Source organism: Benincasa hispida, chromosome 1, assembly GCF_009727055.1.
Source record: "Benincasa hispida cultivar B227 chromosome 1, ASM972705v1, whole genome shotgun sequence".
Lineage (NCBI taxonomy): Eukaryota > Viridiplantae > Streptophyta > Magnoliopsida > Cucurbitales > Cucurbitaceae > Benincasa > Benincasa hispida.
The window spans coordinates 17,735,404-17,749,269 of NC_052349.1; the positions used below are offsets into that span (position 1 = coordinate 17,735,404).

General features: G+C 32.0%; 1 protein-coding gene across 1 annotated transcript; it reads left to right on the forward strand.

The window, feature by feature from the left end:
* Positions 1–3,216: 3,216 nt before the first annotated feature.
* LOC120076871 (acyl-CoA-binding domain-containing protein 4) lies at positions 3,217–9,803 on the forward strand. Its single transcript, XM_039030854.1, has 17 exons — positions 3,217–3,618; positions 3,893–3,971; positions 4,065–4,223; positions 4,336–4,413; positions 4,575–4,679; positions 4,883–4,949; positions 5,023–5,084; positions 5,175–5,314; positions 5,482–5,608; positions 5,713–5,827; positions 6,308–6,396; positions 6,874–6,957; positions 7,048–7,105; positions 7,196–7,395; positions 7,674–8,168; positions 8,276–8,335; positions 9,407–9,803. The coding sequence occupies exons 1-17, from the start codon at positions 3,578–3,580 to the stop codon at positions 9,485–9,487; spliced, it is 2,040 nt and encodes a 679-aa protein (XP_038886782.1). The 5' UTR covers positions 3,217–3,577; the 3' UTR covers positions 9,488–9,803.
* The last annotated feature ends 4,063 nt before the right edge of the window (positions 9,804–13,866 follow it).

Consider the following 13,866-nt stretch of genomic DNA (forward strand, 5'->3'; position numbering starts at 1 on the left):
CTTTTTTTTTTTTCTTTCTTTTTGAAAAGTGCCCAGAAAAAAAGTCTGATTTTAATCTACAAAATAAATTTTTAAAAAACCCAATTTTAATATGAAACTAGCAAAAATGACCATTCGAAACAACAACACAAAAATAAAATTTTGAGGAGAAAAACAAAGAAAGTGCCAAAATTGATAATCATAATAAATCGAACCAAATAAAAGCCAACCAATTGATTTCGTTCTTTATTGGACATCAATTTGGATCTCTTCTTTATAAAATCGGTTAGTTTGGTTTGGTGCTTGAATAGTCTCAAAACTAAAAAAACGAACCAACTTTCACCCCTACCTACAAGGATAATTGGACATTAAATGTGAGAGTAGAATTGTAAGTTGTAACGATCTTGATAGATGATAAAAACAAATAAGCATAATTCAACTGCGTCAAATATTCGATTTTTTTTTACCAATATATTGTCAAAAAAAGAAATCCTGATGGTTCCCGATTTTTGTATTATTAAAAAAAACCATTAAATTACTATAATATCCTCATTCAATAACCTAAATGGATGAACAATGTAGATCTTGTTGATGAAATTCAATTAATTTCCTTCAATCATTCATTCATGTGGATTTTTGCTATAATTGTTTAAAATTATATTATCTACATAAGATTACATAACCAACCAACCAACCAAGAACAATGCCATTTAAAATGATTGATTTGACTTTAAATGGGCCCAGCCCAACTATTTGTTACCCCAAGAATCCTGGGGGCCCATGGAAGCCCACGGCAGTGTCAAGTCCATGTTTGACACGTGAGAATCCAGATTGGGCAGAATCCTGATACCCTTCCTTTCCTTTCCTTTCCTTTCCTTTCTTTCTTTCTTTTCAATTTTGCTCCATTTTCCAATATCTCTGACAATCTAGTCCCCATTTTTCTGATAATAACTAAAAAGTATCTTTAAAATATCATTTCCACCTTTTCTTTCTGGTCCCCATATTTCTTATAATTTGCTCTACTTTCGTATATTTTGATTTTATTGTACAAATGATTGTTTTGTTGACCCTTCCATCTCAATTTTTTTAATCACAATTTTAGCACAAGCATAATTTATGAAAAAAGTTACTTTTCAACTTTTGAAACCTATGTATAATTGAACTTTTAAGTTTTTTAAATTTAACCTGGTTTCGGATTTTTAAGAATAGATGTAATTGGTTATTTAAGCCCAATTTGATAATTATTTGGTTTTCTATTTTTTTAAAAAAGAATTAAGATTATGAACACTACTTCCTCTTCCAAATATTTTTCTTTGTTATCTATCTTTTACTAGTAATTTAAAAAACTAAGTCAAGTTTTAAAAACTAAAAAAATAACTTTTAAAATATTGTTTTTGTTTTTAGAATTTTAAGAATTCAACTATGATACTTTAAAAAATGCAGATCATTTTAAGAAATTAAAAAGAAATAGATATAATTTTAAAAAACATAAAACAAAAAATTGTTACAAATGCTTAGTTTTCAATATGAATCTTTTTACTTCTTAAGTTTTCAAGTGTGAATTTAAAAATTCTATGAAGTGGTTTTTGTGAACATTTTAAATGTTTATATGATGTTTTATATTAGATCAATAATTTTTTTAAGTCAATGTAATTTTTTTTATTTTTTTTTTTTGTAGCTAAGCATAATTTTTTGTTCAAATATCTTTGTAATATAGATTTTTTTTTTGTTAAGTGCAAAAAGTGGGAGTATGGAATTTGAACCTCCAACTTCAAAATAACGAGTACATGTTAAATATGATTGAATTACAGTCATTTTAACATATAACATCGATATATTACTTTACAAATACAAATCAAAGTAGTTAATTCCTGACAATGCGATTATTAACTATGTGGTCAACTTAAGCTCAGTTTGGTACAACGTTGTATTCTCATCCAATGGTTAGATATTAAGAAAAATGAACTATTTGTTCACTTCCATTATTTTGAAAAATACAATAATGGTATATACAAAGATAACAAAAAAAAAAAAAATCGAGTTAAAACGTTGTTTGATGAGTATATGATTTTTTTGTCAAGTTCTCAAAAATTATACATATAAAAATTATTTATACCTGGAAGTTTATTTATTCTATCATCTAATCCTTAGTAATTACAATTACAATCCAAAGTGAGTTTAACTCGACGACAATTGACATAACTTTTCACCTTAGAGATTGGAGATTTGATTCCTCATCTGTGTAATTACTATACTAAAAAAAAACATGTTTTAAACTTGAAAACTAAATAATAACAGTCATCATCATTATTTTTATCATCGGATATTTACCAAGTATTCAAATGTCACATTCTAAAAGATTACATCGATTTATAAGTTTAGTTCATAAATTTCGAAATTTGTGTCTATATGGTCTATAAACTTTTGAAAGTTTAGAGTCGAATTAGATGTAAAAGCTTACTAACTAATATCTTAAAATTTTCAAAAACTTAATAAACACTCTATTAAAAAACAAACAAACCAAACAAGTAAATGTTAAACTTATAATTTAACATAAACTCGTAACTTGCAAACGTTTACGGAAGGTGTATCACAATAAATGAAAGGTAATTTGGAAAGTGTGATTTTTTTTTCTCCCTCTATGTTTGTTAGGTGATCAATTGAATTACGTCCGAAAATTAAGTTGTATTATTACTATAGTCATTATGATTATGATTATGATTATGGTTACTGTTTTAGAGAAAAAAAAAACTATGAATTATGCTGTTATTGTTACGATTTGACTAGGGTAAAGATAACCATAGCGATAACAATAAATTTGATAAAATTATTAATTTTAGGTAAATACGATTAAAAATAATTTAATTACCTTTGTGATAACAATGGATTTGTTAATAAAATTCGATTAAGATTATAACAATTTTCATAACGAATTGAGCGGGTAAAATAAAATAAATAAGGAACCAAAAAATAATATTCATATATATAAAAAAGAAGTAAATGCAGTGTGGCCCACCACTGTTTCTCTCTCGAGCAGATAAACCCCTCCTCCCTCCAAAATCAACGGTCATTTCTTTTTCTACTTCCTTCACTTCACTCTTCTTTTTGTCTGCTTCTTCACCTGCAAAAGCTTCACATGGCGCATTCTAGCATTCTCCGTTCTCCGCCATTACTACAAGACAAAGTCTATGCTAAACTGCGCCTCCTTTAAGGTCGCTTTCTTTCTTCCTTCTCTCTTCTTCCCCACTCGCATCTGAAAAGTGGACGAACGAAGCAAAAAGTAGCCGATCCTCCTCGGAGTTTGGCCTTTTTGCCGGATCCAATGTCTTTTTTATTGATTTCTTTCTATTTTTCGTTCTTCTGAGCTTTTCCATCGACATCGGCTTCAATTTCCAGCTTGCGTATTGAATACTTCTGTGCTCCGCTGTGGTTGTTTTGTTGCATTCCGCAGCTTCATCTGGACTCGACGAAGGTTTTTGTTTTTTGGTTCGCGGCTGTGTAGCTTCGTTTGCTGTTAATGTAGCTGTGTTCTCTTGAAGTGGTTAGGGTTTGGAGTTAGAGGAAGTTTCTTTTGGTGCTGGTGAAGAAGTTTTAGTTGATGAGAATGTTCGGGTTTCGAAGGCGAATGAAGCTTGGAAGGTGAGTGATTGTTCTGGTTTACATGTTGTTATTTTGTGATGGAGGAAATATTTGAAGCTTTTGTAGATTTATTTGACTTCTGAAATTTCTGGAGCGAGTTTTTTCTAGGAGTTTCGACGATATATCTAAGTAAATTGGTTCGTTGCTCCGTTGCTTCGTTGCTTCGTTTTGTTTTTACTTTTAGCTTCTCTATCTTGCTAACTACAAAGAAATGCGACTTAATGAGCCCACATTTTGCTTATTTTGATTGAAAATTTGTATTTCGTTACTGTAGATTGAAAGTTCAGCTTACGGATCCTGCTCAGGGAACTAGGAGTCCTATAAGACACCCCAAACGAGGGAGCAGCTCCAATGTAAGACTATTTTTTCTTTTTTCTTTTCTTTGGATGCTTTAGATTTGTGTTTGAAGTAGAATAGCTTGTTTCTTAAGCTCTCATTCCTTGCAGAGTGAATGTGCTGCACCGGCAAGTAGGCATTCTGAAGAGCATGATGATGGGCAACGAGCTTCTGACGTTCCTGATATTAGTAATAATGGTGCTTCGGGACAGTCTGAGAATTGGATGGTCTTGTCAATTGCAGGGGAAAAACCAGCTCCTCGTTTCAATGTATATTGTCTGGTTTCCATTGCCATTAATGAATTTTACTTTGGTTTGGTCACGTGTGGTTCTTCTATTGTGAAGAAGGTGACTTGACTTTGTTGCTCTTTTCTTTTGACAGCATGCCGCAACTGTGATTGGAAATAAAATGATTGTTGTTGGTGGTGAATCTGGGAATGGATTATTAGATGATGTACAGGTAGGAAATCTTTTTTCTGTCTGAAAGATTCATTTTGCCTTGCACCAACATAGTAGCGCCAACATAGTACAATATTAATTAATGGAGTTTAGTTTATGATGTGAGTCACTCAAGTGATTGCTTTGCCTGTGTGGATAGTGATTATTTCGTTTTCTATGCAGGTTCTTAATTTTGATAAATTTACTTGGAGCAGGGCCTCATCAAAGCTTTACCTATCACCTAGCTCACTGCCATTGAAGATCCCTGCATGCAAGGGTCACAGCCTGGTAAGTTGTAACAAATAACAATAGACAGCGACTGCATGTTTGTGTATATATATATTGTTGGAAAGCTATGCGTCCATGGAGACAAGTTCTAATGCACAATAGTGTCATCTATTTCACTCAGTACAGTGTGATCACGCACTCTATGGCATCTACTTTTGTTCAATTTGCATCTCTAAAATATATATCTGCTTTTGTTTTCTAAGGTTTCTTGGGGGAAGAAAGCTCTCTTGGTTGGGGGTAAGACAGAGCCAGGAAATGAGAGAGTGGCAGGTTAATATTCTACTTTTAATATTGATATTGCTTCTCCTTCTGTTTTGTAAGCTAATCTTTGTGGTGCTTGCAGTGTGGGCATTTGACACAGAGACAGAATGTTGGTCGCTGATGGAAGCAAAGGGAGATATACCTGTAATGTTTTATATTTTCTTTACCTTGTCAAATTTAAATGTTAGTGGAAATCTTTGTAATACAAATCCCCTACAACTTTAATTATTGCAGGTTGCTAGAAGTGGTCACACTGTAGTTAGAGCTAGTTCTGTTTTAATCCTTTTTGGAGGTGAAGATAGTAGGAGGAGAAAACTGAACGACCTTCACATGTTTGACCTTAAATCTTTTACTTGGCTCCCTCTACATTGCACGTGAGTAACCTTGGCGTTGGTTGAATTCTTAGTAGTACTTTTTCCTGAACTTTTGCATAATTAATGCTATGTTATTTTAAGAGAACCTTTAATTTTCCATTCTCTCTTACACAAATTGGGATATTAGATGTTTTCTTCTTCTCCTTATAATTTCTTATACATGTCAGAGGAACAGGACCTTCTGCTAGATCCAACCATGTGGCTGCTCTTTTTGATGATAAAACTCTACTTATATTTGGAGGGACGTCAAAATCCCGGACCCTGAATGATTTATATTCCCTTGACTTTGAAACAGTATGTAAATATGCTTCCTTACAAAGTTAACCCTGACTATAGTCCAGAATGTCACTCGAATATAATCCTGATTCTATGTAGAACTATTTTTGTACCTTTGCCAGATGGTATGGTCAAGAATAAAGGTACGGGGTTTCCATCCATCACCAAGAGCTGGTTGCTGTGGCGTTCTGTGTGGAACTAAATGGTGCATAGCAGGGGGTGGAAGCAGAAAAAAGAGTATGTTCATGGTCAAAGAAGCAAATGCTTGAACCTCTTCTCTTGCTTAATTTTTTTGTGTCGTATTTGAGATCAATGTGATTTAATGGAATTATAATATTACTCTCTCTATGGTCTATTTCATATCAAGATATCTGGTTTTGATGCTCAGCCATGTGTAATTCAATAAATCTTAAGTCAATTTCTGGAATAAGATGATGATACTCGCTATTTACCCTTTAAATTATTCCAAGTTTGGCAACTACTGACGATTGCATTTCAAGTTTCCATTTTGGTTAATATCTTCCTATAAAAAAAGTTGTTCAATATCTTCAAACCCTTGGCACATCTATCAGAACCCTTTTCACTCCCTTTTTCTTTTAATGTTGGTTTTATCACTGTGTACAGCATTAAATAATAATGCGTACTCAAAAATTACATGATGTATCTTTTTTACCATGAACTGATTTCTCTCTCTCATTTTTTTCCCTCCGCTCCCAGGACATGCGGATACTTTGATCTTTGATGTGCTGAAACTCGAGTGGTCTGTTGCTGTCACATCACCCCCATCTTCTGTCACCACCAATAAGGTTAGTGGGGAAGATTTTTAATTTGCTTGTTGCTGTATGGTGGCCAGTTGCTATTTAATAGTTCTTTATATTCCCTCTAGAAGGGAAAACTTGATAATGGAACTTTATTATTGTTTTAATCAATTCTTGCGGTGAACTCAGAGGATGGTCACTGCTTAGTGCACATTTTTTTGTTAGAAATTTTATGTTTTGGGCCTGCAATCTCTTTTCATGATCAGTGATTAAAAGCCTGGCTTTGAATCAAACAATCTTTTTTGGACATTATTTTGCCAGTAGCACATAGTCACGCACTTTCCAAGTAGGTCTTTCACCTTGAATGTATAATTGTTTCGATCGTATACCAGCTATCCTTAAAAAAAAAAAAAAATTATATTATGGGAAAATAATTTGAAGTTAATATATTGTGTTAACAACCAAACTCTTACTTTGTGGAACAACCATTCTTGAATGGATACTTAAAGATAGATGTGTTATTAGGGTTTCAGCTTAGTGCTCGTGCAGCACAAGGAGAAGGATTTTCTTCTAGCATTTGGGGGATCCAAAAAGGAGCCATCAAATCAGGTAACGTTCAATATTATATTAAGTATTATTCTTTTACTCGCCGAAATGTTAAATTGTTTTCTTATAATTCTCCCTTCATGGTTGTCCCAGGTTGAAGTATTGACCATGGAAAAGAAGGAACCATCTTTGAGGCACCGATCCAATCCTAGTAAAATCCCGGAAACTTTTAGTTCAATTCAAGTATTTTTTTTTTTTCAACTTTGCATGGAAACTTAATGATGCTTCCTCACACGTTCAGTTGACTCAACTGCTAGACAAAATCTAGCTTCTGCTATTGAACATGGCTCTGGAAGAAAATCCATTTCAGAGACCTCACTTGTTGATCCGAATCCTATTCCTGGAAATATTTCACTCCGCAAGCAATTTCATAACGATGAAGCTTTTGACAAAACTACTAAGATAACCAAGACTCCAGAAGATGATTCCTCCACTTCTCAGGTAATTCCAGTTGGTTATATTGTTATCACTCTCCATTATGCAAGTAATACCTATTGAGCACAATAGTGTATTTATATTTATTGATCTTGGCACTTTTATGTCTCTCTCCTTTTAGTCCTAACCTTCACTGTTTGATAAAGTTCCAGTTATTGTAGGATATTGTTTGAATTTTGCCTCCCACCTTTCTGCATATTTCATTAGGAAAAAGTTTAAAGTGATGTGAATCCCTTGCGTTTATTTTTTAGCAAATTTCATAAATTCATGACTGGTTGGTGTAGGTAACAGAAAACAAGTTGACTCAATCTGGAGGTGAATACCATGGGGAGACACTGCCTTCCGTATACGAGTATGAAAGCTCAAATCCCTTCAAGGAAGGAGTTGGATATCATCCCATCGATAATACTGATCTATTCAGTGAAAACAGTGGTAAAATAGTAACGTCATCCACTTTTTCAAGTATATATCAATTCTATGAAGCGAAAATGGCGGCCTTAATTAGAAAGAATGGAGTTCTCGAAGGGCAATTAGCAGCAGCCATGGCGAGCCGAGAAGCGGTGGAGAAAAATTTGTCCTCTGCTCTAAAGATCCGGCAGGAGATGGAGAAAAGAATAGCTGATATGATAAAGGAGATGGAGATGCTGCGAGATAAGCTAGCAGGAGTAGAAATAGCAAAAGAAGAAGCTAATAGTCTGTCAAATATTGTCCACTCTGACAATGTACGCCTTGAACATGATGTTGCTTTCCTCAAAGCAGTTTTGGATGACACCCAGAAGGTATTATTATTCTCGTATCGTGGTACGGTCTACGGTCGTGTCGTACTGTATACCTACGAATTTATGTGCCATGAGGCTCAAGTATTGGACCTTATTTTTTACTGTAGGAGCTTCATTCTACTAGAGGAGTCCTTGCTGGAGAAAGGTCAAGGGCGTTCCAACTACAGGTACTCAAACTAGCTGGAACTGTGCTCTTTTTCTCTCTACCATTTAATTTCGTTCTTGTGAACATAGTAACCAAGCAGGTTACTTTGAAATAGTTGAAATCATGTTTAAAATCAGTTCAAAACACGTTAATGTCTTGAAATAAAATTTGATTTAACATCATGTTTAAAAGTGTAAAATTAAATTTCAAATTGACTTCGAATGATTAAAAACTTGTTTCGAAGTGATTCTAATTCTTGAATAATGACAACACTGATTTTATGACCATTTCATAATCACTTCCAAATACTCTCTTGACATCTATGGCAACCGAGCACCAAATTGAATGTTTGCTCTACAACGTGCTTTCAATGTTGGTGCTTTGTAAGGAGCACATTCATCATACTTCTTTTATTCTATTCCAATTAGGGGTGGAAATGGTTTGGTTTGATTCAGTTTGGTGGTCAAATCGAACCGAACCGAATTTTCTAATATGTGAAACCGAACCGAATTGATTTATTGGTTCAAACTGAACCGACCGAACTGTATATATGCGGTTCGGTTCGGTTTTAAATTTGGTTTTGGTATTTTAAAAAGTCTATGTTATAATTTTTTAAAAATTAAAAAATGGTTCGGTTTGATTTGGTTTTGGTATTTTAAAAAAATCTATGTTATATATTTTTTTTAAATTAAAAAGCAGTTTGGTTTGGTTCGGTTTTAAACTCGGTTTTGTTCTTTCAATTTAAAACGGTTCGATTTCAAATTTGGTTTTCGAAATTGAAACCGAACCGAACCGAATTTATTTGGTTTCAAAATTTCTTCAAACCGATCCGAACCACATTTTTCAGTTTCACTTAGTTTTTGCTTCGGTTTTTAGAAACAGTTCAATTTTTGCGGTTTGAATGGCCATCCCTAGTTCCAATAGTCAGCAATTGTGTGGTTACGATTATCCCCGGGTAACATTTTACTTAGTTGGAAAGCCTTTATTTGGTGGGATTCTTTTGAGCTTGATCTTTTTATATATCCTAATATTTGTTTTCCCCCGCAATGATAGCAGTTGTTTCGATCTAAAAAAGTCAATTGTATGGTTACAGGTAGAGGTATTCCATCTAAAGCAAAGATTGCAATCCATGGAGAACCGAGCACCAACGCCGAGGAAACCGTTCCACATGTAGCAATACGATTCAAACAACCTGAATCAGCGTTGAAAGCATGGTAGGTTCATGTAAATTAAAACGATTCTAATTCTAGATGAAGAGATTAAAGTTGCCAGAAATAAGAGCTTATTGGAATAAAATCCCCCCTTGAGGCAGCAGAAGTAAGATTTTGGAATAGAAATATTTGTCCACAAATTTGTTCCCACCATTAGGCTTAGATTGTGGTAGTTGTAGTTCTAGTTGTAGTTTGTAGTGTAGGGTTTGAAACCTTGTATTGATCCAGTAAGTGTAAAAAGAGTATGCCTCAATTATTCATCTATTTTTTTTACTCTGCTGACAAATTCCATTTAGAAGACCCTACAGGAACACACAAACACTTTTACCAATTTCTTTTCGTTTTTATATTTTTTTAAAAAGCTTTTAGTAATCACAGATGTATTGCCTTTACAAATTTGTCAGACGAAATGTCTATAATAAAAGACAGCATATGAAAGTAATAAGAATAATTAAGAAATTTTCGTGAAGTTTGTCACAATTTTGTACATGTAGATATTTTAATAAGTATCAATTTAGTCTTTTTACCTTTTACAAGTTGAGATTTAATGAGTCATATAATAAAAAATTCACAACTAAGTTGAATGAAATTTTAACGATAGTTGCTACAAATTAATATAAGTTTGAAAGTAGATCGACGAAATTGTCGCATGTTAAAGTTTAAAGATTAAGGTTCCGGTTGGTAATAATTTTGTTCTTCGTTTGTTATCTACTTTTCACTAATGATTTAAAGATTTAATCAAATTTTAAAAACTAAAAAAAAAAATAGCTTTTAAAAAGTTTTTTTTAAAAAAAAATTAACTAAGAATTCAATCATTGTAATTAAAGAAATATGCAAATCAAATGTGCATGAAGTATGTTTAATTTTCAAAAACAAAAAATCAAATGGTTACCCAACGAAATTTAAATTAGTACAAATTTTAAAGTATAAAGAATCTATGGGTACACATCAAATTTTAGTGACTAAATCATGAAAGTAAAATTATCGAAAGTAACATTGAACTTGCAATGGTACTGACTTGAGTATAAATCCATTATAATTTAGGGAATTGAAGCGTATGACAAAATTTAGGGTTTCTTTTTGAAAAATAGTAAAATCAACCAATAATAAAACTTTTAGCAATTCATGTGACATGCACATGACTACAAATTTCTAAATACCTAATTTGCCCTTGTCTGGTTCATAGTTTAACTGCCCTCCAGATTTTTCTACCAAATGTTATATTTTAAATTTCCATAAATGATCAAATTTCAAATTTATTCTAATTTTTGAATTGTTTCATAATTTTATACATATTCTTAATAAATTTATTCTAATTTCCATAAGTGTTTATCGATTTAGGTTTTCTTATGGTTTTTTCCACAAGCTATTGTTTTTGTTATGGCTTTACACTTCTCTTTTCCTTTTTCCATCGATTTTCCTCTTTTCCTCTTCATTTGTTCTTGTATTACGATTGAATCTTTTTTTGTTTCATTATTATAATCACATTTCTTTGTTTTTCAGCCAAAGAAGATGAAATCTTGTTTATCGGAGAGAATAAAAGTTAGACACTACAATAAATCGGAACTTCCACGGTTGGGAGAACGTTGGAGAATTGGAGTTATGATTTTTGTGTGGTGGTTGACTATTTTCTAGTGTATCTGTGAATCTTGCGAATACATTATACATTTGAATAATAATTAAATAGAAACATAACCTTTTTTCAACCTTCTAAGCACATTATTATCAACTTTGGTTTAATTCTTTTTCAATTGGTTTAACTTTTTGTTACCAGATTTAGTTTTATCTAAATATTTTTCCATTAGTTTAAACATGTTATTATCAGCTTCAAAACGTATCATAAAGTTAAACATATTTCCAATTTGCCTTAGATGAGAGTTGAAATTTAATTAATATACATTTATAGATACAGTGTAATTGTAACATGAAATTGTGAGATTAACTAATCTACATTTACACCTACATTGTAATTGTAATATGGAGTTATGGCATTTTAATCTTCATTTTTCGTATTTGCATATTTAAATTATAGATTCTCCTAATTTTTATCCAACAATATCTATTTGAATCTATCTTTTGTTATTAGATTCTGTTTTATCTTCTTTTTGTTATATGTTTATATATTTTGTTATTATATTAATTTTTTGTGTGTATATTATTACTATTTACTCTCACTTATTTATTATTTTAATAAGACTTGTTTTATAGTGTTTCATTTTATTTTATTTTTTTAAAAAAAAACTATATAATTTTTGTAAAAAAAAAAAAAAATAGGCAGTTTGTTCCCTACATATTTAAAAATAAAAAAATAAAAAATCCTCCTACTTTATCTCCCTCTTATGCCATTCATCCCATCCTTTTATTTCTCACTTTCCTATTTCCTAATTTGCAGTAAGCTTGTAAACCATCACCCTCTGCCTTAGTTTGCATGACTGGCTCATTATCGACTGGTTCTCTAAGCAGCGCCACCAATGGTGACCATCGCACCACAGATACGCCATCGTGATCGTCCATTGAAGATGCCGCAAATTGTTTCTTGGTGAGGCCCATATTGGCAGTTTTTAGATTTTCGAACCATTCCTAAAATTTTGACCATGCTATTTGCTTTTTAGTTTTGATTAAGATTTTTTTTTTTTTTCCTAAAAGTTTAGGTAGATGGTATTTGCAGTTTTATTTGCTTTTTAGTTTTGATTAAGATTTTTTTTTTTTTTTTCCTAAAAGTTTAGGTAGATGGTATTTGCAGTTTTATTTGCTTTTTAGTTTTGATTAAGATTTTTTTTTTTTTTTTTCCTAAAAGTTTAGGTAGATGGTATTTGCAGTTTTGAGTTGTTTTTTATGCATAGTCTATCTTGTATTCAATTTGTTAAGCTTTGAGGTATTTTGGTCATTTACCAAATTGTATTTTTTATTATTTAAATTTATTTTGCTATTTTTATAATTCAAAAACCTTACAACCATTTTTTTTCAAATAAAACTTTAAATTTTGTTATTTCTCTTGAAGGGATGTCATGGACGTTAAAACTTGAAATGAGTGTTAGTGGTAAGTTCCAATTTTCGTTTTTTCACATCTCTAAGTTCTTGGACAGTTTTCATTGGGCCACATGACCACACCACAACCTCTCATTAAATAGAATTCAATCCATCAACTTCTCCATAATGGATTGAAATCGATATTCCCCTTTTTTAGGTCAGTTTTTACTCGCTTGGATTTTGACGTCTAAATGCGTAATGCTGATACAAAACTATCATTTTCATTTACGCAGTACCCAAAACAGGCAAAGGCTCACATTTGCATGCAAGTCCTCACACCCCAATTTTGAAATGAATCAGGATATATCAACACATCTATGTAACGAATACTCGAACTCCATGCTAGGGTTGCAAACAAAACATATTAGTAAAGATTCGTTAAGTGCTTTTAGGCATGCTGATGAGAAGAATGATTAGATAATTAATATATTTAGTTAATATCTGTCTAGTTCTTACTTTAGATTAATTAGGGTTTAATATTAGTTATTTCAGAATTAATGAGTTAATTATCTTTTTATTTTTGTAAGGCTATACATAGCCACTAGGTTGTAAAATATGGAGCTTTTTGAATATCATTTTAATATAGAATTTGTGTTCACTAGGAGAGTTTCTCTAACTTTTGGGATGGATTCCCCTGGTTTGGCCACATTTGGCTAATATCTCAACCCGCTGCATCACCAAGTTCATCACCAGGTTGGGAAATCCATCCCTAATTGGCCAAAGAGAACCAAATATTCTATCTCAAATTGATAATAAAAAAATTCCCTATTACTGCAGCCAAAAAGTGGCTATATAGTCTTAAAAGGAAGTATGAAAATGACTAATAAAACACTAATTAATCTAAATTAAAAATTAAACAAATTAACTAAAATATACTAATTATCAATAACACACTTATCATACCCAAAAGCACTTCTTCAAAACATGCTTTTTCAAAATCATGTTTAAGAGTAACATAAATAAAAGCATTTCTAGGAAGAAAAAAAGGAACTAAAAGTACAATATTTTTTGTCCAAGAGCTAAACTTGGTACACTTCAGCTAAAACCACTTGCTAAACAGTACTTTCTTCACATGACCTAAAGGCTAATCTAACTTGTTAGGGTTGCTTAGCAAGCAGAACAAGTTATCAGTAAACCTAACTGCTAGGATGGCAAAAGAAACTCTTAAGCCTAGCAAAGAAAATTAGTAAATCTAACCAAAATTTTATGTTACTTCCAAGCAAGCGCAAAACAACTTTGGTTGCATACATAAGAGAGGTTAGTAAATCTAATGGTGTCAATAGAAAGTCGGCAAAGCATAGAGATGATCACC